Below are 25,862 nucleotides of genomic sequence, written 5' to 3' on the forward strand. Positions count from 1 at the left end.
TAGATCTTACATATTCAGGTGGTAGGCAAGATTTCATAGCTTTAAATCAAGATCTCACTATTCACATTTTAGTTTTCCATGGACTAACTAGCAACCCAGTGTTCTTCTTTCTGGAAAAATTACCTCCAATCCTAATCTCTGCTTTCTCAAATATGGTTGCAGGGTAGAAATCAACTCAGCGGTGGGGTCATCCTCTGGTGTGTAGCTTCCTGTGTGAATCCTAGAGGCTTCATTTTGACACCTTGCCTCTCATGTGGTTTTCATCTCAACCTCAATTTCAGCTGCAAATCCTTCTCAGGAAGTGAGGAACTTGCTAGCTTCTTCAGTGGCCATCTCCCCGGCTGCTCCTGGTGGCATCAGTGCTGCATCTTTCCTGAGTCACTGCACTCAAGTGACCAAACTCTTTGGAGTCTCAATTAAGTCTGGTTTCCCACAGAATAAGATTAGTAAATGCTTCAGAAACAGTTTGTGAAATATTGAGTCAATTCTGAACCTAAACTGAAAATAATTTCTTATTTCATCTTGAAAATTTAATGCCATATAGATCTTCAGTTGAGGTCACTCATTTCACAAGTTCCAGTTCCCTGCCTTCTGCTTACTCAGAAGTGCCCCTCAGGGTCCCAGTCAGCACATATTTATCAAGAACCTACTCGAGCTTGTCGCTGGTGATAAAGGGGTGGATAAATCACAGTACCTGTCATCAGAGGCACTCAAAGTTTGGTAAGAGACAGGCTAGTAGTTAATATATAGCAGCAACTCTCCAAATGTAGTGTACAGAATAATCAATTGAAAGCCTAGATAAGGGAGATTTTTTTCTGTAGACCTGCCAAAGAATCTGCATTTTTAATAAGTGTGTAGGAGTGGGTGGTCTGGGGAATGGTGGAGGTGAGTCTGATACAGATGGCTTGAGAATCACACTTGGAAAAACACTGCAAGACAATAGTATAAGTGTTACAATAAAGGTATTTATCCTGGATGCTCTGGGAGCCAAGGAGGAGCTGACTGACTCCGCCAAGGGAAGTTGAGGGTAGAGAGGCTGAGGGAAGGAGGTTTTATTGGATTGCTACACTGTCTCCTTTCACATGATCTGTGAGGTCTGTGAATCAAATAAATCTCCTTGTCTTTGGCCCTTTGTCTCTAAAACCTCTCCTAAAGTATTTTCTACTTGATTTATAGTGCGTACCCTTTTCTCTTATATATGTTTTTATGTTTTCTTTTAACTAAACAAGTTACACCGTCTGCAACTTCATGGGTTTCATGTGTCTTTTTCCATTTCTAGACATGTTATAATTTAAGTAGCAGTCTCCTCCAGAGCTGAGTTTCCCATTCTTAGCTACTTATTTCTGAATTTCACTTACTGCATATGCTTTTTTTTTTTTTTGCCTTTAGCAAACAAGCTCTTTTCCTTAACCCCAAACTGAAAATAAAACCCTTACCTTACCCAGACATTGAATGTACTGTTTGCTTCTATCAGTTTAAAAGGAAGGTGTGGGATATTGTTGTTGTTGTTGTTTTTTAATGATGTAATCAGAATTTTTATTTATTTATTCTATTTATTTATTTTTGGCTGTGTTGGGTCTTCATGTCTGCACGCCGGCTTTCTCTAGTTGCAGTGAGCGGGGGCTACTCTTCCTTGTGGTGTGCAGGCTTCTCATTGCAGTGGCTTCTCTTGTTGTGGAGCATGCTCTAGGCATGTGGGCTTCAGTAGTTGTGGCTCGTGGGCTCTAGAGCGCAGGCTCAGTAGTTATGGCACACGGGCTTAGTTGCTCTTCGGCATGTTGGATCTTCCCGGACCAGGGCTTGAACCCATGTCCCCTGCATTGGCAGGCGGATTCTTAACGACTGCGCCACCAGGGAAGTCCCTGGGCTATTGTCTTGTGAAGGTTATCACAGGATAACTTAGCATCATTACATTTGTGTTTATGAATTTACACTTTGATGTGGAGAGAGTAAGAAATGTATCACAAGCAAATCTTTATGCAGTTAGTCTCAAACAAGTCATTACTGAGAAATGAGAAAAAATATCAAGCTGTAGAATATTTTCCTTTTTTTATATTCAAGTATTATTTCCTTCATATTGAAATATGGAAACAAGAGTTGTGTTTTATTGGCAAGGAGGAGGGATGTGGAAAAGTTGTGGTAATCATTTTTTGAAAGAAGCTCCTATGGACTGAATTGTGTTTCCCTAAATTCGTATGTTGAAGCTCTAACCCCCCAGTGTGACTGTATTTGGAGAAAGGGCTTTTAGGAAGTAATTAAGGTTAAATGAGGTCACAAAGCGGGGTGTGTGTGGGGGTCCTAATATGATAGAATTGGTGACCTTATAAGAAGAGGAAAAGAAAAAGATTCTCTCCATGCGTATGCACTGAGGAGAGGCCATGTGAGTACGCAGTGACAAGGCTGAGGTCTGCAATCCAGGAAACAAACTCTCACTAGAACCCAGCCATGCTGACACCCTGATTTCAAACTTGTAGCTTCCAGATCTATGAGAAAATACATTTCTGTGGTTTAAGCCACCCAGTCTGTGGTATTTTGTTATGGTAGCCTGAGTTAATACAGAAGACACACTTGACAGCATGAAAGTCTGTGGTTCTGGGTTCTAGTTCTGATTCTACTACCCTTAGTTCTTGTGGCTCTAGAAGTTTCATAAGACCTCAGTTTCCTCTTTGCAGAATGAAGGAGTAAAACTGACTCTTAAGATATTATTTGATTTTGAAATCTTTGATTCTAATTACATGAAATAAACTGCTTTGTGAAGATCATATAACATTGAGCCTGAAGCAGCTTTCAAGGCCTTTTTGCCTAACTCTCATTTAGTGGAAGAGGAAACTCAGGCCCCAGTAGATTGTGACATGACTTTCCCAATGTCACAGTGATACTCCTGGCAATGCCTGGAAGTGTAGTCTCCTGTTTGTTCCTCTTCCTTTTACACTACTGAGTGAGTTGTCAGCTATTAAATAGGAATAGGTTTTCTTTCATGGACCTATTTCATTGGGAAAATGTTAATAAGTTGGAAAATACTAAGCTTTTCAGAATGAACTTTTTAAAAAGTGTTTTATTGTGATTTATCATGAAAATATTCTGTAAGTTTTCTTTTAAAGTTATTATTGCATTTAAGTATTTCTCTCTAAATGTTTATTAATTGATACTAATATGCATATATGGTAATATTTTATTTAAAATTTATTTTTTCAAAATAACATGATATGGTAAATAATAAAATTATACAGATGTATTTATGATGGAAAGTAACAGTTTCTCAATCAAAATTCTCCATTCCCAATTATTCTCCACAAAGGCAAAATCATGCTGTTACTTTTCAGATTTCTTTTGAAGATTAGCTTGACAACGTTAGAGAATGTGCTTATTCCTGTACTCTTCCGTAAATCAATAAACCAGATCCATAGACTTCCTATTAAGAAACTTGAGGTAATAACTCACTTGCATTACTCTCCCATCTTCATCTCCCATGCTAAAATTTGATATTAATATTATTTTTAGTTTTTCTAAACCTTTGTAATTTTTAATATCATAAGACATCTTTTGGCAGAATTTTTTGATTCCTTGTTTTGTAAAATGAGTACATCTAAGTAGTAGGACCCCTGCTTTTTTCTCACTTTTCCTTTCCTATTTCTACATCTTCCTATCAGCTACTCTTGCTTTTACATGGTCAAGGTTAACATTTACCTTCCATTCTGCAACCACAAATGTGTCATCTCTGCTTGTCCAGACCTTGATTCTACTGTTGAAAACCAATAAAATAATGTTTTAAAGAATGTTTGGGGACCCCAGATATTCTGTACAAATGGATTTTCTGCAAAAATGGAAATTGGAAATTTGCCACTTAGGCAATTTTGAATTAGAAATTACATTTATTTGAATTATGAGGGGAGGTAAATATCCCCTTTTTCTCTACTTTGCCTTTAAAAATGACTTAGCATAAATAAAATGCCAGAAAGGGTGCCATGAATATCATTTAAGTAATTTTTTTAAACTGTGTTAGTTTTTATAAAATTAGAATTTCTGGTTGGGTTCAAAAGGTCTGATTAGACACTGCATTAAATTGTACTTCTTTAGAAGTCTTGATAAACACTCTTCGATATACTGGTTTACTCACTGAAGTGAATTCAGTAAAATTCTATCTTTAATGTGTTCCTATCATGTGATGCTTAAAATTATTCTGTGTAACTAAGTCAGAACCTCACTAAATCATCCTTAGAGTCACACCAAAAAAGACTTCATTGTTGTTAAAAGTATAATTATATTAGTTGGTTTGGGATGAAGGGCATGTCTTAACGTTAATAATCTCCTATGTACTGATTTCTGTTATGTCCAGGGAAGCTTGTAGGAGGTTCCAATGCACTTTGGGTCAATTGTGTCTATATTTTTAATTATATTAACAACTGTAATACATTGCCTCTTTTTTTGTAATCATATTTTCAGTATAGTTGCTAGGGAGTTATTTGTACAGCAGGGACTACAAGTCTCTATGCCTTTCTGATGAAAGTATGTTCTTGAGCTTCCTTGCCTATATAGCATTTCATATCTTGCAGACATAAATCCCAGAGCTAAGCCTAGCTCGAATAGCTCTGTATAGTTTCACTTCCCCAAGGGTAGTTATATCATTTCTGAGGTAAGAGGATCAATACAAAATAAGGTTCTCTAAGTAAGGGCTAAACCAATACCAAATATAGCATTGATGAAACATTTAGCGGCTTCCTGTTTGTGAAGTTCATCAAAGCTATAAAGCTGACTAAAACCAGGATTTGAGTTCTGCAGAAGACTACATGGTCACAAAATATCTGAGACAGTCTTTGTACTTGTAATTGTGCCCGGAGATTTCTATTTTTACCATAGATCATGATGGAATTCCCATTTAAGGCCCTTAACTTCTGATTAAATCACATATCTCATTATGATAAAATTTATTATGAACAAATGTCAATGTATTTCCATACTTTCTACTAGATTATGAACTGCTAGGGAGTATTCATTATGCTTTATCTTCTTTATATCCTCCAGAGTGTACTAGAGGATGCTTCTCATACATGAGATATTTGGCAAGAGCTAGTTTTCTGCCTGGCACTGTGCTAATTAATCAATTTAGATGCGATTTTTCTTGAATTCTCAGAACAACCCCATGAGGGAGGCACTCTTTAGTTCTCTTTCATGGATGAGTAACTTAAGGGAAAGAGAAGTTAAGTCACTTGACTAGAGGCAAACAGCTAGTTAAATATTAGAGCCAAAATTCATCTGTGTCACTGAACTCTTCCAAGATGTCTTATAGTTGGAATCATATAGTATGTAGCCTTTCGGATTGACTTGTTTCACTTAGTAATATGTGTTTAAGATTCCTCCATGTCTTTTCATGGCTAGATAGTTCATTTTTTTCTAGTGTCGAATAATATTCCATTGTCTGGATGTACCGCAATTTATCCATTTATTTACCTACTGAAAGCCATTTTGCTTGCTTCCAAGATTTGGCAATTATGAATTAAGATGCTATAAACATTCATGTGCAGGTTTTTGTGTGGATATAAGTTTTCAACACCTTTGGGTAAATACCAAAGAATACTATTGCTAGATTGTTTGGTAAGAGTATGTTTACTTTTGTAAGAAACCACCAAACTGCCTTCCAAATTGGCTGTGTCATTTTTCATCCCACCAGCAATGGATGTGAGTTCTCATTGCTTCACATCCTCACCAGCATTTGGTGTCATCAGTGTTTCAGATTTGGGCCGTTCTAATAGGTATGTAGTAGTATCTCGTTGTTTTAATTTCTAGTTCCCTAATGACATATGATGCTGAACATCTTTTCACATGCTTGTTTGCCATCTGTATATCTTTTCTGGTGAGGTGTCTGTTCAGGTCTGTGGCACACTTTAAAATATGGTTGTTTGTTTTCTCACTGTTGGGTTTTTTGAAATTGAAGTATAATTCTTAATGAGTTTTAAGAGTTCATTTTATATTTTGGATTACAATTCTTTATTATATATGTCTTTTGCAAATATTTTCTCACAGTCTGTGGCTTTGTATTCTTTTACATTTGTATTCTTTTGACATTGTCTTTTGCAGAGCAGAAGTTTTTAATTTTAATGAAGTCCAGTTTATCAATTATTTCTTTTATGAATTGTGCCTTTGGTGTTGTCTCTAAAAGGTCATCAACACATTCAAGATCATCTAGGTTTTCTCTTGTGTTCTAGAAGTTTTATAATTTCACATTTTACATTTAGATCTGTGATTCATTTTGAGTTAATTTTTGTGAAGGATGTAAGGTCTGTAACAACTTCACTCAAGTTGTTCCAACACTATTTATTGAAAAGACTCTCTTTGCTTCATTGTATTGTTTTTGTGCCTTTGTCAAATATCAGTTTACGACAATTATGAGCATGTATTTTGGGGCTCTATATTTTGTTTCATTAATCTATTTGTCTATTCTTTTACCATTACCATACTATCTTTTTTTTTAACATCTTTATTGGAGTATAATTGCTTTACAATGGTGTGTTAGTTTCTGCTGCATAACAGAGTGAATCAGCTGTACATAGACATATATCCTCATATCCCCTTCCTCTTGTATCTCTCTCCCAACCCTCCCTATCCCACCCCTCTAGGTGGTCACAGATCTCCCTGTGCTATGCAGCTGCTTCCCACTAGCTATCTATTTTACATTTCATTACCATACTATCTTAATTACTGTAGCTTTTATAGTAAGTTGTCTTGAAGTCAGGTGGTGTCAGTCTTACAATATTGTAAGATGTTCTTCTTCTTCTTCAATATTGAGCTGACTTTTCTGAGGCTTTTACCTTTCCATATACTCTTTAGAATCAGTTTGTTTATTTCCACAGAATAATTTGCTAGAATTTTGATTGGGATTGTGTTGAATCTACTAAGTTGGGAAGAACTCACATATTGACAATATTGAATCTTTCTATCCATGAACATACTTCTTTGATGTCTTTCATCAGAGCTTTGCAGTTTTTCTCATGTAGATCTTGGCATATTTCGTTAGATATATGCCTAAATATTTCCTTTTTGTGGTGCTAGTGTAAAGGATAATGTGCTTTTTTTTATAAGTAAGTTTTATTGGAACACAGTCACAGTCTTTCATGTACATATTATCTGTTGTGCTACAAAGCAGAGTTCAGTACTTGCCATAGAAATTATGTGATCCACAGATTTTAAAATATTTCCTATCTCACCTTTACAGAAAAAGTTTTCCTTGTCTAGAGGAATAACTTTCAAACTCCAACTCACACTGGAAAATATATTTTACTTGCTGATCCTGTACACACATTTCAGCAATTAAAATATTACAGATGCCTGAGTGTGGGGTTGCCAGATTTACCTATAATTAAAAAGCAATAAAGGATAATGTACTTTAAATTTCATATTCTTCTTGTTAATTATTGGTGTATAGGAAAGTGATTAATTTTTCTATATTAATCTTGTATTCTGCAATTTTGCTATACTTAGTTCCAAGAGTTTTTTGGTTTGTTTGTTTTTTTTTTAGTTTTCTACATAGCTGATCATGTCCTCTGTGAACAAAGACCATTTTATTTCTTCTTTCCCAATCTGTATACCTTTTATTTCCTTTTCTTATTGCATTAGCTAGAACTTCCAGTATGATATTGAAAAGCAGTAGTGAAGGAAAATCCTTGCCTTTTTCTTAGCTGGGAAGCTTTGGGTTTCTTATCATTAAGTATGATGCTAGCTCTAGGCTTTTTGTGGATGTTCTTTACCAAGTTGAAGAAATTCTACTCTATTCCTGGTTTACTAAGAGTTTTATCATGAATGGGTGTTGGATTTTGTCAAATGCTTTTCTCATCTGTTAATATGTCATGTGATTTTTTTTTTTTTATTAGCCTGTTGATGTGCTGGATTACATTAATTGATTTTTGAATGTTGAACCTGCTTTGCATTGCCTGGGATAAATCCCCCTTGGTCATCGTGTATAATTCTTTTATACACTATTTGATTCAATTCATTAATATGAGGATTTGTTGAGGATTTTTACACCATTGTTCATGAGAGATACTGGCCTGTAGTTCTCTTTTCTTATAATATCTTTTTCTGGTTTTGGTATTAGAGTAATGCTGGCCTTGTAGAATGAGTTAGGAAGTGCTCCCTCTTCTTTTATCTTCTGGAAGGGATTGCAAAGAGTTGTCATAATTTCTTCCTTAAATGTTTGGTAGAAATCATGGGTAGAAACATCTAGGCCTGGTACTTTCTGTTTTGAAAGGTTATTAATTTTTTATTTCTTTAATAGATATAGGCCTATTCAAGTTGTCTATTTCTTCTTGAGTTTTGACAAGTTGTGTCTTTCAAGGAATTGGTTTGTTTCATCTAGTTTATCAAATTTGTGGTCATAGAGTTATTAACAATATTCCTTTATTATCCTTTTAATGTCCATAGAATAGTGATCCATATTTCATTTCTGATATTAGTAATTTGTGTTTTCTCTCCTTTTTTTTTTTTTAGTTAACATGGCTAGAGTCTTATCAATTAACCTTTTCAAAGGATGACTTTTTAAAAAATTTTCTCTATTGATTTCTGTTCTTTTTTTTTTCTAATATGTGCATTCAGTGCTATAAACTTCTATCTAAGCACTGCTTTTACTACATCCCATACATTTTGATAAATTGTATTTTTATTTTCATTCAGTTTAAAATGTTTTATAATTTCTCTTGAGATTTCTTCTTTTACCCATGTGTTATTTAGAATCTCAATCTCTTTCTCTCTCTCTCTTTATTTATTTATTTATTTATTTTGAAGTTTTCCAGCTATCTCCCTTTTCTTGATTTCCAGTTTAATTCCATTTTGGTCTGAAAGTATGCATTGTATAATATATTCTCTTCTTTTAAATTTGTTAAGGTGTGTTTTATGGTCCAGAATGTGGTTTATCACGGTGAATGTTCCATATGAGCTTGGGATAAATGTGTATTCTGCTGTTGTTGGATGAAGTAGTCTATAGTTGTCAGTATATCCAGTTGGTTGATAGTGTGGTTGAGTTCGACCTTGTCCTTAATGATTTTCTGGCTGCTTGGATCTCTCCATTTCTGATAGAGAGATATTAAAGTTGCAATTATAATAGTGGATTCATTTATTTCTCCTTGAAGTTCTACCATTTTTTGTCTAATGTATTTTGATGTTCTGTTGTTAGGCACATACACGTTAAGGATTGTTTTATATTCTTAGAGTATTAACCCCTTATCATTATGTATTGCTCCTCTTTATTCATGATAACTTTCCTGTTCTGAAGTTGTATAGTCTGAAATTATTCTAGCTACTCCTCTTTTCTTTTTTTAAAAATTTATTTATTTTGTTTATTTTTATTTTTGGCTGTGTTGGGTCTTCATTGCTGCACACGGGCTTTCTCTAGTTGCAGTGAGTGGGGGCTACTCTTCGTTCTGGTGTCCAGGCTTCTCATTGCGGTGGCTTCTTGTTGTGGAGCACAGGCTCTAGGCACGTGGGCTTCAGTAGTTGTGGCATGTGGGCTCAGTAGTTGTAGCTCGCAGGCTCTAGAACACAGGCTCAGTAGTTGTGGCGCACGGGCTTAGTTGCTCCACGGCATGTGGGATCTTCCTGGACCAGGGCTCGAACCTGTGTCCCCTTCATTGGCAGGCGGATTCCTAACCACTGCATCACCAGGGAAACCCCTCTTTTCTTTTGATTATTGTTAACATGGTATATATTTCTCTATCCCTTTAGTTTTAATCAGTATGTGTGTTTGTATTTAAACTGGGTTTGTTTTGGACAACATATAGTTGCATCTTGTTTTTTGATCCACTCTGACAATCTCTGTCTTTTAAGTGGCACGTTTAGACCATTGATATTTAAAGTGATTATTCGTATGGTTGGATTAATATTTACTGTATTTCTTACTGCGCTCCATTTGTTGCTCTTGTTCTTTGCTCCTATTTTGTCTTCCACACTTTTTCTGCCTTTCATGGTTTTAATTGAACATGTTATATAACTTCATCTTCTTGCCTTTCTTAGCATACCAACTACACTTCTTTTTCTTTGTTAGTGGTTGCCCTAGAGTTTGCAATATACATTTACAACTAATCCCAATTTCAAATAACATTTCATAGTTAGTATGAATACCTTATAATAACAAAACATTCCTAATTCCTCCATCTTGTCCCTTGTATCACTGCTGTCATTCATTTCACTTATACATAAGCATACACACACACACACACACACGCACATGCATACATATGTATACATAATAGAATACCTTGTTGCTATTATTTTGAACAAATAGTTAACTGTTAGATCAATTAAGAATAAGAAAAATAAAAGTTTTGATTTTACCTCTATTTATTCCTTCTCCAATATGCTCTTCCTTTCTTTATGTTGATCCAAGTTTCTGACCTATGTTATTTTCCTTCTCTCTAAAGAACTTCTTTTAATAGGTCTACTGGCAACAAATTTCTTCAATTTTTGTTTGTCTGAAAAAGTTTTTATTTCTCTTTCATTTTTGAAGGATAATTTCACAGGATACTATTCTGGTGGTAGGCTTTTTCTCTCAACACTTTAAATATTTCACTCTACTCTTCTTTGAGGAGAAGTCAGAAGTAATTCTTATTTTTGATCCTCTATAGGTAAGGTGTTTTTTCCCTCTGACTTCTTTCAAGGTTTTTTTTTTATCTTTTGATATTTGAATGTGATATGCCTAGGTGTAGTTTTTTTGGCATTTGTCTTGCCTGACGTTCTCTAAGCTTCCTGCATCTGTGGTTTGGTGTATGACATTAATTTGGGGGAAATTCTTTGTCATTATTGCCTCAAACATTGCTTCTCTTTCTTTCTCTCTTTCTTCTCCCTCTGGTATTGCCATTATATGTATGTTAAAACTTTCGTAGTTGTCCCACAGTTCTTAGATATTCCATTCTGTTTTTTTTCATTCTTTTTTCTCTTTGTCTTTCAGTTTTAGAAGTTCTATTGTCATATCCTCAAGCTCAGTGATTCTTTCCTCAACTGAGTGCAATCTACTAATGAGCCTATCACAAGCACTCTTCATTTCTGTTACAGTGTTTTTGATCTCTAGCATTTCCTTCTGATTTTTCTTAGAATTTCCACCTTTCTGTTTACATTATCTATCTGTTCCTGCATGTTGTCTACTTTTCCCATTAAAGCCCGTAGCATACTAGTCATAGATTTAAAAATCCCTGGTCTGGTAATTCCAACATTTTTGCCATATCTGACTCTCATTCTGATGTTTGTTTCATTTTTTTAAACTGTATTTTTTGCCTTTTAGTATGCCTTGTAATTTTTTGTTGAAAGGTGAATATGGTGGGTAATGTGCTGGGTAAAAGGAACTGTAGTAAATAGGCCTTTAGTAATGTATTGGTAAGGTGTAGGGGGAGGGGAAGCATACTATAGACCTATGAATAGGGCTCAGTCTTTTGGTGAGTCTATGCCCCTGAGCTGTGAACTTCACCAGTGCTTCTCAATCCCTCCCCATCTCCCCTGCCTTGGCTCCAGATGGTTGGCTAGAGGGGGCTGGAGTTGAGTATTTCTCTTCCCCCAGGATGGATAGGCCCTGATGAAACCCCATCAGGTCAACCTGTGGTAAAATTGTTTCTCCTGAGGGCAAGCCTTGTAGTAAGAACAGTATGCTCTGGTGTGTTTCAGGATGGTTCCTTCTCCCCTCCCTCTGCTGGAATTTGCTGATATTCTCTGATTTTCTCTGTGAGGACCTGGTAGAGTTCTTGGAGGTAAAACTTACAAAAGTGTGGGTACCCCTCTATGACTGGGTCCCCATGGATTTCTTTTTTTTAACTCTTGGAGTTTTCCACACTGAGCCTCCAGCAATTTGTCAATTATAGTTCAAGTTTTCCTAACCCAGCACTGGTTTCCTCAGAGGTTTCTGCTCTGGTAAGTTGTAATTCTCTGTATTTACCTGTCTCTCTAGTTTAGGGGGCAGTAGTTTGTCCTGTGACCTCATATCTCTGAGGGATCTAAGAAGAGTTGTTGATTTTTCAGTTTGTTTAGTTTTTTACTTATTAGGATGGACTTGTGACTTCTAAGTTTCTTACATGCTGGACCAGAAACAAGAAGTCTGCCTGAACTCTTAATAACCACCAGGCCCCATGTTTTCCCACTAACTAATGGTTGACTTGAATTCTCTGTGTATAGTGTCTTAGCTTGGGCTATACAGGAAGCAGAGTCTGGGTTAAAGACTAATGTGCTATTATTTTAGTAAGGAGTTCAATCACAGGGAGCAAGAGGAAGGGCAAAAGGGAATGAGGAAGGAAGAAGAACCAGTATGAAGATGTGTTATCAAACTGGCCACTGCCTGGTATTGAGCCTAATTGCCCAATTTCAAGGGGCTCTTGAAGAGGCCATTTAAAGAATTACTTTTCAGAAGAGCCTCTGGGGTAGAGGTGGGAGTAAGTATTCATCTGCTGACCTATTCTCCCATTCATGCAGTTTTACTCCTTGGTTTAACTCCTTTCCTCCACACTTTTGGGTTGTACATGTGTTGGCAAAAAAAAAAAAAAAGAGGTCCCATGGTATCTTAGTTTGCATTCCTCTGAAAGCAGAGCCTAGACAAGGGCTTAGGGTTTATGTAATTTATTTGGACAGTGATCTCAGAAAGCAGGGGTGAGGAAGTTGGGAGAAAGAGAGAAGGAGAAAAAGACAATATAGGGTGCATTATTGCAGTCCCTGATGTAAGCAATAGGAGCTCCAACCTACCAGGAATTTTGAGAAATATACAGAATTCCTCTCAGAATTATCCATCCATAAGATGAGAAGCTGGACCATTTACTCACTGTCTTCTAACTCCCATTTATTGAGAGTTGCCCCCTTGGGGCTGTAACTCTCTTCCCTTTCTGGGCAGTGCTTACATGTGGACTGAGAGTACTTCTGGGACTTTGGAAAAGTCTCCTAGCTTAAAAAAGCAGAGATTTGCACAGTCAGTGTGAGTGTGATCTTGAGTACAACTGCCCACCACAGAGTTGAGCCAAAGAGATGTGCCATGGATTATTAGTTGCCTTAGGGAACAGGGAAGCATTAGGGCAGATGGTCAGAAGAGTATTTCTTTTGTAGGATAGTGTGAGATTAGCCTTCCAGAATGGTGCTGACATGCTTATTTTGAGTGGCTCGCATTGTTTATATAGCCGGGGGCTCTGCTACAAACATTTGCCCAGGACTCCACACACCCTAGGGGGAGCCCTGCCTCTGTGAAGCAGGTTGGAATCGTGCAAACTGATGGCAGTGGCTGCAGCTGAAACAAAAGTAAGAAGGGGAGGACTTACAGTGTCATTTACTAGGTAACTGATATCCTTGCTTAGGTGCTTCTTCAGAAAAGTTTTCTTACAGAAGATTTTTAGAATCTATATTCCTCTATTACATATAGAATAACATTTGCAAATGTTTTATGAGTGAGTCAACATATGGGGTGGGTTGAAAAATGTGGCTGCAAATTCTTTTCACCCTCGTATGTATATTCCTTCCAATTCAGAGTTGGAGTCTAGTTCTCCACCCTCTTGAATCTGGACTGGCAGGTAACTTTCTTCTTTTAGTTTATAAAGTCTCTAGATCAAGAGGAGCTATACTACTAGAGGTGGTCTTGTTACTCCCTCTGACCCATAAAATGAAGTGAAAGTGAAATTTTGCAAATTCTGGTCTTGAAGCTTCTGCTTTCACCCTCTCCACTGAGACCAGCATGGAAGGAGTCTAGCCAGTGTTTTCTACTGGAGAAGGAAAGGCAATGTGGGGGAGAAAATCAAGACACCCTAGCTGATGGCCAGCAACCACTCCCAAATGTGAGTAAGGCCATGTGGATCCTCCAGCCTGGCCACCTTTAGAGCTCAACAAACTCACATGAGTGAGTCCAGGCAAAGGCAGATAGGACTGCTCAGCCAAGCCACAGAATCATGAGAAATACTACATTATTGTTGTTTTAAGACATTAAGCTTTGGGTGGTTTTTTATGTGGCAGCAGATACCTAATATAACATAACGAAAATACTAAAAGCCCTTGGAAGCATTTTTATGCTTCAGCTAAATAGATGACTAAATTAAATGATGTGTTAATAAAATTTGCAAATACTAATAAGGTTTCATGGTGACCTTTTCTGTATTTAACCAATGAAGAAAACACAAAGGAGGAGTTGCCGTTCCATGCTAGAAAGTAAGCTTATGAAAATTACACCTCAGTGAAATAGGTAAAAGGGCAAATAGTACCTTAAATAGTCCATGTAACTACAGAGAACAATTTATATGTGTATGAATTCTTGGCTTCTAGGAAAAGAAGTAACTGAAAAGAAGTCACTTTAGTGACTGTCAGGATGTGATTGAAAAGATGATGCCATTTTGTACTCTGGTCTAATTCTAAATGATTTTGTGGATCATAGCAGTTACTAACATTTACTGAAAAGGCTTGATGGAATGGAGCTCTGTTGGCTGAGTAGGGACTATGTTGTACTTGTGGTGCTCCAAAAGTTTCAGAAAGTGGCAATGATTGGAAAGGAGAGGAGAAGCCCAAGAAAATAGATTCCTTATTTTTGGACTTTGCTTGAGTCTATCATGTCCAAAGAGCCAGAGGTACCTCATTTCCTTCTAACCATAGAGAGGAAATATCACATCCTGCCTTTAAAATTTGTAGCAGCAGAAATTTGAGTTTTGTTACAAAATGGAAAAAGAGACCTGATAGATTTTCACAAATCACTAATTAAAAGAAATCCTTTTTGCATAGTACTGGGTACAGTAATACTGGTTCTTTGACCAAGTGATACATTGTCATACATAATCTACATATCTAGATTATACAACTTGGTAGCTCATGGGCCAAGTCTATCTACCTTTGGGTATATTTTGTTTAGCCTGCATTGTGTATAAACATAGTGTGTTACAAAAATTAAGATGCCTTTTAAAAATCCAAGAGCTCTCACACAAAATTCCATACTTTCAGCATTTCTTGAAAATTGGATGATCTAACCACAGGTCTAAAGTGAGGGATAGCACCCACCTTAGACAGATCCCATGTTCTCCAGCCAGCAGGCTACACTGATTACCTTATCCGTCTGGTTGCTGTAGGCAAGTGCCAGCATTTATAGACTCATTTCAAAGGGGCAAGCATCCTGGTAATCTGGACTTACTGACTATTTAAACAGCAGTAAGTGGTTTGATTTCCCACAAGTGGAAAATGATCATAAAAAGTCATTTACATATGAAATATCCATTTTAAGTCATTTCCACTACTAAAAAAGCCCCAGTTCAGGCAGAGCGTTCATAGGTTTAGGTAAAATGTTTTAGGGAATGCTTCACAGCTGATAAAGACTTGCTCCCACTCTGACGAGAGGAAGAGAGGAAAGTCCAGAGTTACTTGGATTGAAAGAGGACCTATGTTTTACTTTTGGTATCCCTTGAGGAACAAAGGCTGAGTCTGGGCAGAGAGAACCATAGACAGCTCCCCCTCAGAAGCACCAAAGACCTACAGACTTAGAGGGACCTGTTGAAAGGATATCATGTACCTCACAGGCAACCTGAGTGAATGGTGTTTGAGGACAGGATACTCCACTCTCCACCTTTTCCCTAATGCCTTGGCTTGGTAGAAGATCCTAGAACTTTGACAGAATGCATTTAAAAGGATCAGGGAACCCAAAGAGAGCTCATATCAAGTTTCCCACAATCTCAGTGAAATGGTGCTTTGAGTCAGAAATTACTATAGAAAATAGAGGATTTATTTATTTATTTAATTGAAGTATAGTGATTTAAAACGTGTTAGTTTCTGTTGTACAGCAAAGTGATTTGGATATAAATATATATTCTTTTCCATTATGGTTTATTACAGAATATTGAATCTAGTTCCCTGTTCTACACAACAGGACCTTGTTTTTTATCCATCTTATATATAATACTTTGCATCTGCTAGTCTCAAACTCCCAATCCAACCCTCCCCTGTCCCCTGACTTACTTACTTCCCTTAGTATGATAATCTCTGGGTCCATCCATGTAGCTGCAAATGGCATTATCTCACTCCTTTTTATGACTGAGTAATATTTCATTGTATATGTATGCCACATCTTCTTTATCCATTCATCTGTTGATGGACATTTAGGTTGTTTCCATGTCTTGGCTACTGTAAATAGTGCTGCTGTGAACATTGGGGTGCATGTATCTTTTTGAATTACAGCTTTTTCTGGATATATGCCCAGGAGTGGGATTGCTGGATCATATGGCAACTCTGTTGTTAGCTTTTTGAGGACCCTCCATATTGTTCTCCATAGTGGCTGCACCAATTTACATTCCCACCAACAGTGTAGGTGGATTCCTTTTTTTCCACACTAGAGGTTTTTATTATTAATACACCTAGAATTGTGGACTGAGATCCATGTCCATTATATTGTCAAAGATATACACTTATTTTAGGAAGGAAAAAATATATTCCATTAAGTACAGTTAGTTTGTGTTTTCAAGGTATTGTGTTATTTTTGTTCCTTAACACTAAGTTTACAAAATACATCCTGTGATTCTGCACTTGATTATTACACTGAATATTAGAATCGTGATCCCTAGAGTTAATTGCCTTCACATGTGTTTGGTCATTTGCTGCCAGCTGTGTCTTTGTTTTAAGAGCATCCTTATGTTTCTCCTTCACACCAGCCAGAAACATTTCCAGCACTATGCACAAGTAATGGCTCTTTAAATTACCACCATCCAGTCATCTTCCAAACAGGTTTTCTTCAAGAGTCAGCAAATGAACAGGACCTTCAAGGACTGCTCTCCAAATAAGTGGATCTTCTACTTTACATGGACTGAGTTCCCACTGGGAATTCCAGGTTTTTATTTCAGAGCATCAAGACACATTGTTGTTCATTCTTAAACCTTAGTTGAGAGTTCCAATGGAAATTCTATCAATATGACAACTGTATTCACTCATTTATTTAAAAAATATATGTTGAATAGCAACTATGTGCTCAGGATGCCATATAAGATCCAATAGCTGCTCTCTGGGAGCTAACAACCTTCTGGGTGAGAGACGAATATATGCATGATTATAAAGGGACATGAAAGTGCTATGGTGAAAGTAGGCACAAGGCAGCAAAGGACAAAAATTGGTGGGTGGGTGGGAAGTCAGAGTACAAAGGAGGTCAAGAAGCATTTTGCTGATGTAATATCCAAAGTATGTTTTGAAGTAAGGAGTTGGAATTATTTAAGAGAATAAACAAGGACCAAAACCTTGAATGCCGTATTAGGAAATTTGGACTTTACCCAGAACTGAGTGTGGTTCCATGTGGTACCAGTAAAGAATTCTAACCAAGAAGGGGGCTTGATCTGATTTCCCTTTTAGAATGAGCACTTTGGTGATAGTGTGGAGGATGAATTAGGAGCATGGTAAAGCCAGGGCAAAAAGATATGTCTTAGGAGGCAGTTAAAATAACTTAGATAAAATGTCCATTGACAGATGAATGGATAAAGAAGATGTGACACATATATACAATGGAATATTACTCAGCTGTAAAAAGGAATGAAATTGAGTTATTTGTAATGAGATGGATGGACCTAGTGTCGGTCATACAGAGTGAAGTAAGTCAGAAAAAGAGAAACAAATACCGGATGCTAACGCACATATATGGAATCTAAAAAAATGGTACTGATGCACCTAGTGGCAGGGCAGGAAAAAAGACACAGATATAGAGAATGGACTTGAGGACACAGTGGAGGAAGGGGAAGCTGGGACGAAGTGAGAGAGTAGCACTGACATATATACACCACCAAATGTAAAATGGATGGCTAGTGAGAAGCTGCTGCATAACACAGGGAGATCAGCTCGGTGCTTTGTGAAAACCTAGAGGGGTGGGATAGAGAAGGTGGGAAGGTGGCTCAAGAGGGAGGAGTTATGGGGATATATGTATGCAAACAGCTGATTCACTTTGTTGTACAGCAGAAACTAACACAACATTGTAAAGCAATTATACTCCAATAAAGATATTTTTAAATAAGTTAAAAAAAATAGATAATAAATTATAAGAATCAGAACTCAGGCACTAGAAGTAAGAATATATAGTGCCTGAATTATATATATATATATATATATATATATATACACACACATATACATACATATATATACACACACACACACACACACACACACACACACACACACACACACATATATATGAGGTAGACTCAAAAGATATTAATAAGGAAGAGGATTTATGTTCTGAGGACTAGTTGTATGTATGGGGTGAAAAAAGGAAGGAGTCAAGGATGATTTCAAATTTTCTGCTTGGGTAATTGGTTGTGTAATTGATCATTCACAATATTAATGAACAAGATGGAGGAACATCCCTTAGGAGACTGATGATTAATGAATCTTTGGACTTGTTGACTTTGTGGGGCCAGTGGAACAGTCACATAGAGATTCTAGTTAGCATTTGGATATATGGGTCTGGAGAACATGGAAAAGCTGGGCTGGAAATAAATATTTTGGGTCCTTGGCACATAGAGGATAACTAAAACCTTGAGAATGAATGAGATGATCCAATGAGTGTTTATAAAGGGAAAATAGAAGAGTACCAATTACAGATTTGTGGGGCACACTGACTGTTAAAGGATTGTCATTTGAAGAGGAGTGCGTAAAACACTTTTCTGAAAACAAGCAACTAGAAGAGCAAGAAGAAAACTAAGGGAAGGTGGAATTTGGGAGCAAATGGAAGAATGAATTGAGAGAGAGAGAAAGAAATTTCAGCTAGAACTAAGATTTCAAGGGCTAAATAGAGGTGCTGATTTATTTAGACTTTTTAAATTCCAATCCAATTAAAATAGATGAAAAATCCATTATGAAAAGAAGCATAGCAAATGCCAAAGAAGTTTGAAAGTGACCTATGAAAATAATTAGCAAAGCAATTAGTTTTATTTAATGGTTGTAAAGTGAAGCAGAAGTGGGGGGAGGGATAAATTGGGAGACTGAGATTAACATACACACACTACTATATATATTGGGGTGGCCAAAAAGTTCGTTCGAGTTTTCCATAAGTGGAAAATCCTGAGCGAATTTTTTGGCCAACCCAATATAAAACAGATAATTAATAAGGACCTACTGTATAGCACAGGGAACTCTACTCAATACTCTCTAATGGCCTATATGGGAAAAGGATCTAAAAAAAGTGGATATATGTTTATGAATAATTGATTCACTTTGCTTTACAACAGAAACTAACACAATATTGTAAATCAACTATACTCCAATAAAAATTTTTTTAAAAGTAAAGCAAATGTATAAACCATCCACAAATGTGTTCAGATAATGTTTTTGAAAATATTAGGATATGAGTTTAAATGTTTCTGAAGTAAATGTCTTATTAATCTTGTTTTTGACAATTTCCATTGTTGCATCTGAAATTAAAATTAATGGAAAACTAAAGTATTCTATGGGGACAACAAATTTTAGCTTTAGCACTATCCAGCATATCTGCTTCTGTAGCAGGAAAAAAGAGCAATTGTGAAATTTACCAATGCATCTACTAAAGCCAAGCATCACTTATTAGCTTGTTAAGGCTGCCATAACAAAATACTACAGACTGGGTGGCTTAAATAATATAAATTTATTTTCTCACAACTCTGGAGGCTAGAAGTCCAAGGTTAATATCAGCAGAGTTGGCTTCTTCTGAGCCTCTTTTCTTGGCTTGTAGATCACTATTTCCTCCCTATGTCTTCACATGGTCTTCCCTCTGTACACGTCTGTGGCCTAATCTCCCTTTTAGAAGAATACCAGTCATATTGGATTGGGGCTAACCCTAATGACCTCACTTTAACTTAGTTAGCTCTTGAAATACCCTATCTCCAAATACAGTCACATTCTGAGGTACTGAGAGTTAGGACTTCAACATATGAATTTTGGGAGGACAGAATTCAGCCCATAGCAATCACAAAAACCAATCTGCTTCAAAAGACGCACAGGCTCAGCAGCCATGGCTCACGGGCCCAGCCGCTCTGCGGCATGTGGGATCTTCCCAGACCAGGGCACGAACCCGCGTCCCCTGCATTGGCAGGCGGACTCTCAACCACTGCGCCACCAGGGAAGCCCAAGACTTTTCTTATATCATGTTTTGTATTTAAAATTTTAGAATGTATATTTTATCATAGGCATATTTTTGATTATTAATAAAGTATGTAATCATGTGTGGTAAAAGCACATTTCACTAATTCACTAGTGGATGCTATATAGTTATTTTTTAAACCATGGAATGATTGTATGGGAGAGTAAAGACAGTCACAAATTCTTCGACACTCTTTCCATTGAGAGGTAGGGATCTCAAATCAATGTCCCCTTCCTTTGAATTTGGGAGGGCTCTCTGTCTGCTTTGACCAGTATAAAATGACATAAGTGATGCTTTCTGAGGCGTCAACCTTAAGATACTGGCAGCTTCTTCTCAGGTCTCTTGGTATCCTCCCTTTAGGAGCCCTGGGCTGTCATGTCAGAAGTCCACTGCCCTGAGACTGCCATGCTGGAGAGGCCATATAAAGGTGATCTGGTCAACAGTCTTCCTTCAGGCATCCTTGTCAAAGCATAGATATGTGAGTGAACTCATCTGAGATTTTCCACTGGCCAACTGAACACTACTAAGTGACCTCATATGGTAGGTGATGCTTGTAGAAATATTTTCTATATTTGGTCTCTTGCAAATGAAAGCTAACCAAATATATTAGTGTACCAGTAATTTCAATATATAGAGTTGTCTGGGAGTGTATCTAAGTTCAAATATGAAAATGCTCTGTGCAGACCAATAAACTAGATCTCACTTTGGTTGTCATAGTTGTCATGGAATAATTGTGAGTCTGAATCCAAGGCCAAAGATTCCCTTTTATACTTTGTCTTTCTGTACCCTAGTATCAGAAAAAAGAAAGTGAGCCTATGGCAAATAGAAAATACAAGGCACCCGTGGATGCAGAGGTGTCACCAAATGTCTTAAATTGGTGTTTAGATATCCTCACATTTAACAGCCAATTTACTCATTTGTCTTTAACGTCTCTTAATTAATTAATTAATCAAAGACAAATGACCCAATTGAATATCAGAATAATGTAGTTTCATTTTAGAGTGTACATTTTTATTCCTAAAATAAGTCTGAGAATGAGCGACAAGAGCTGCAATAACCATTTTTACAACCATCTTTCCACCTATCCGATGGTGGTGCATAAACTTGGAATTCGACAGTGATAGTTACCAGCTGTTATAGTTATGATTCCTATGATTAGAGCTTGTGCCTTTTCTTGGTGCCGCACACATATTAGTATTGAGGTTTCACGTGGGCAGCAGGAGAATGCTGCAAGGGTAGATCACATGCTTTGCTTCCTTTGAGCAAGGTGGTAAGGAACAAATTGGCAGTAGGAATGTTTTGCCATGAATTCTGTGGCTGGAAAAGAGAATTAGAAAGAGAAATGCATGAAGAATGTGTGAGGGTGAAAATAAATAAAGGTGTAAACAAATTAAAATTTAAAAGTGGTGATTTCAGTTCTTTGGTAAATTGTTTACTTGTTTCATTATTTTTTCAGGGTTTTTCTCTTGCTCTTTCAATTAAGAGTAGTTCCTCTGCCTTTTCATTTTGCTTAACTTTCTCTGCCTTTATGAACTTAGGTGAAACAGTTACCTATTCTAGTCTTGAAGGGGTGTTCTTATGTGGGAGCATCCCTATACAGACTGTGTGTGCCCAGTGCCTTTGGTGGGAGAGCTAAATTTGGTGTGGACACAAGTCACATCTTTCCTCAGGGTGTGCTGGCAGCTATCACTTTGGTAGAGGGTGGAGCTGGAGACAGAGGGGCTAGAACTGGCGCCAGATGTGAGGTGAGACTTCTCCGTGTTCGGTGGCAATCACTGCCCTACTGAGGGTGGGGTCTGAATCCCTAGTTGCTGAAGCAGAAGCCTTGAGGGTTGGGCCCAACCTGACCGTTCCCTTTAAGGGTATGTTTTTCCCTTTCTTTGCACTGGGACCCTTGCTCCAGAGGGGAGAGTGCTAAAGCAAGTGGGGCCCATGCACATATAGAGGTCTGATATGCTGCCTGTGCAGGCATCTATAGCTCAGCTCAGACACAGCCTCGGGTGTAATTTCCCTTTGTCCATAGCTGATCACTGCTCACAGCCTCCACCACTGTTGCTCTGTTGTGTAACTACTCTGCAGGGCTGGCAGTGCCCACATGAACTTTCAGCATGTTTTGGGAGGTGAGCTATGTTGGAGCTGCCGTCATCAGATATCTGGGCTGCTTCTGGTTCACTGCTTGAGTAAGTGACAACAGTGGCCACAGTCACCCCACCCAGGCTCTATCCCAGGACCAGGTTGCCTCTGTGTCCAACAGTTGAGTCTTTCCCATAGGTAATAAAAATTTTAACTGAGTTAGGGAAAAGAATTAATGTAAACACTTAAACAAGGAACTAGAAAATATAAAAAAAGACCTAATCAGAAATGACGAATTCAATAGTTAAATAAAAAGCACACTAGGGGACTTCCCTGGTGGCACAGTGGTTAAGAATCCACCTGTGAATGCAGGGAACATGCAGGGAACATGGGTTCGAGCCCTGGTCCACATGCCACGGAGCAGCTAGGGCTGTGTGCCACAACTACTGATCCTGCACTCTGGAGCCTGTGAGCCACAACTACTGAGCACGCATGCCACAGCTTCTGAGGTCTGCATGCCTAGAGCCTGTGCTCCGCAACGGGAGAGACCACTGCAGTGAGAAGCCCATTCACCATGATGAAGAGTGGCCCCCACTTGCCACAACTAGAGAAAGTCCACATGCATCAATGAAGACCCAACACTGCCAAAAATAAATAAATGGATAAATTTATTAAAAAAAAACACACTAGAAGGAGTAAATAGCCAACTAAGTGATACAGAAGAATGCATAAGTGCTCTGGGAGGTAGAATGATGGAAATCACCCAATTAGAACAGCAAAAAGAAAAACCAATTTTAAAAATTGAAAGCAATTTAAGAGATCTCTAGGTTAACATTAAGCATACCAACCTTTGCATTATAGGGGTACCAGAAGGAGAAGAGAGAAAGAGAAGGGGATCAAAAATGTATTTGAGGAAATTATGGCTGAAAATTTCCCAAACCTGAAGATGGAAACAGATATCCAGGTATAGGAAGCACACAGGTTCCCAAACAAGAAGAACTCAAACAGACCCATACCAAGACACATCATAAGTAAAATGGCAAAAGTTACAAAGAGAATTCTAAAGGCAGCAAGAGAAAAACAGAGTCATATATGAGGGAATCCCCATAAGCCTATCAGCTGATTTCTCTGCAGAAACTTTGCAGGCCAGAAGTGAGTGGCATGTTCAAAGTTCTGAAAGGGAAAAACCTGCAACCTAAAATGCTCTACCCAGCAAGATTATCATTTAGAATAGGAGAGATAAAGAACTTCTCCAACAAGCAAAAACTAAAAGAGTTCATCAATACTAAACCACACTAAAAGAAATATGAAGGTTTTTCTCTAAGTGGAAAAGAAGAATCTACAGGAAAGGGAAAATCCCACTAGGAAATGCATATATGTGGTAAGGGTTGAGGATCAATCACTTAAATAAGCCAGTCTGAAGATTAAAAGACAAAAAATTGTAAATCAACTATAACTACAATAAACAGTTAAAGGTTTAAAATGAAGATGTAAAATATAATATCAAAGACACAAAATGTGGGGGAGGGGAGTAAAAACATGTAGATCTTTTAGAGTTTGAACTTCAATGACCACCAGTTTAAAATAAGTAGATATAGTTATAGGTCAACATGTATGAACCGCATGGTAACCACAAATCAAAAACCTACAATAGGTTCACAAAAACTAAAAAGGAACACAAGCATACCACTAAAGAAAAGTATCAAAGCACAAAAGAAGAAACAAACAGAAGAAATGAACAGAGAAGAACTACAAAGTCAATGGGAAAACAAGAAATAAAATGGCAATAAGTACATACATATCAATAATTACTTTAAATGTCAATGGAGGGACCTCCCTGGTGACACAGTGGTTAAGAATCTGCCTGCCAAAGCAGGGAACACAGGTTTGAGCCCTGGTCCAGGAAGATCCCACCTGCTGTGGAGCAACTAAGCCCATGTGCCACAACTACGGAGCCTGTGCTCTAGAGCCCACGTGCCACAACTACTGAAGCCCACACACCTAGAGCTTGTGCTCTGCAACAGGAGATGCCACTGCAATAACAAGCTCTCACACCACAACAAAGAGTACCCCTGCTCTCTGCAACTAGAGAAAGCCCACACGCAGCAATGAAGACCCAGTGCAGCCAAAAATAAAATAAATAAACTTATAAAAAAACAAAGTCAATGGACTAAATGCTCCAATCTAAAGACTGTAGATGGCTGATTGGATTAAAAAAACAAACAAACCCCAAGACCCTTCTATATGCTGCCTAAAAGAGACTCACTTAAGGGCAAAAGACACACAGACTGAAAGTGAGGGGGTAGAAAAAGATATTTAATGCAAATGGAAACAACAAGAAAAAAGGGTAGCAATACTCATATCAGAAAAAATAGGCTTTAAAACAAAAACTATAACAAAAGACAAAGAAAGGCATTACATAATGATAAAGGGATCAATACAGGAAGAGGAAAGTATGCTCATTAACATATATGCACCCAATACAGGGACACCTAAATATGTAAAGCAAATACTAAGAGACATAAAAGGAGAAACTGACAATAATACAATAATAATAGGGGACTTTAACACACCCTTACATCAATGAACAGATCATCCAGACAGGAAATCAATAAGGCAACAGTGATCTTAAATGACACAATAGACAGCAGGACTTAATAGATATCTACAGGACATTATATCCCCAAATAGAAGAATATAAATTATTTTCAGGTGCACATGGAATGTTCTCCAGGATAGATCACATGCTAGGCCATAAAACAAACCTCAACAAAATTAAGAGGATAGAAATTATATCATGCATTTTTTCCAACCACAGCAGTATGAAACTAGAAATGAATTACAGAAAGAAAAATGGAAAAAGAACAAACGTGGGGCTAAACAACATGCTTCTAAAAAACCAATGGGTCAATAAAGAAATCAAAGAGGGAATCAGAAAATACCTCCAGGTAAATGAAAATGGAAACACAACACTCTAAGATCGATGGGATGCAGCAAAAGCAGTTCTAAGAGGGAAGTTTACAGTGATACAGGCCTTTCTCAAGAAACAAGAAAAATCTCAAATAAACAGCCTAATCTACCACATAAAGGAATTAGAAAAAGAACAAACAAACCCCCAAAGATAACAGAATGAAGGAAATAAAAAGATCTGAGAGAAAATAAATAAAAGAGATTAAAAATAGAAAAGATTGATGAAACCAAAAGGTGGTTTTTCTGAAAAGATAAACGAAATTGATAAACATTTAGCCAGGCTCATCAAGAAGAAAAGAGAGAGGACCCAAATAAATAAAATAACAAGAAATGAAAGGAGAAATAACAGTCAATATCACAGAAATACAAAAAAATCACAAGAGATTACTATGAACAGTTATGTGCTCCCAAATTGGACAGCCCAGAAGAAATTGACAAATTTCTAGAAATATACAACTTGCCAAGACTGAATTAAGAAGAAACGGATAATTTGAACAGATCAATCACTAGTAGTAAAATTGATTTTGTAACAAAAAAAAACTCCGAGCAAACAAAAGCCTAGGACCAGACAGCTTCACAGGGCAATTCTACCAAACATATAAAGAATTGATACTTATCCTTCTCAAATTATTCCAAAAAATTGAAGAGGGTGGAACACTCTATAATACAAGGGAATGCTAGCCACAAAAAAGAATAAAATTCTGCCCTTTGCAACAGTGTGGATAGACCTGGAGAATATTATGCATAGTGAAATAAC

At 37.3% G+C, this 25,862-nt stretch overlaps 1 protein-coding gene across 1 annotated transcript in view; it reads left to right on the forward strand.

Moving 5' to 3' along the window:
* Positions 1-25,862, forward strand: part of MACIR (macrophage immunometabolism regulator) — a 293,610-nt gene that overhangs the window by 85,502 nt on the left and 182,246 nt on the right. The window contains exon 5 of the mRNA XM_060143360.1: positions 20,423-20,540. Within this exon, the coding sequence (XP_059999343.1) occupies positions 20,423-20,540 (118 nt within the window). The remainder of the gene's footprint in view (positions 1-20,422; positions 20,541-25,862) is intronic.

The sequence above is a fragment of the Lagenorhynchus albirostris genome, chromosome 3 (assembly GCF_949774975.1).
Source record: "Lagenorhynchus albirostris chromosome 3, mLagAlb1.1, whole genome shotgun sequence".
NCBI classification, from domain to species: domain Eukaryota; kingdom Metazoa; phylum Chordata; class Mammalia; order Artiodactyla; family Delphinidae; genus Lagenorhynchus; species Lagenorhynchus albirostris.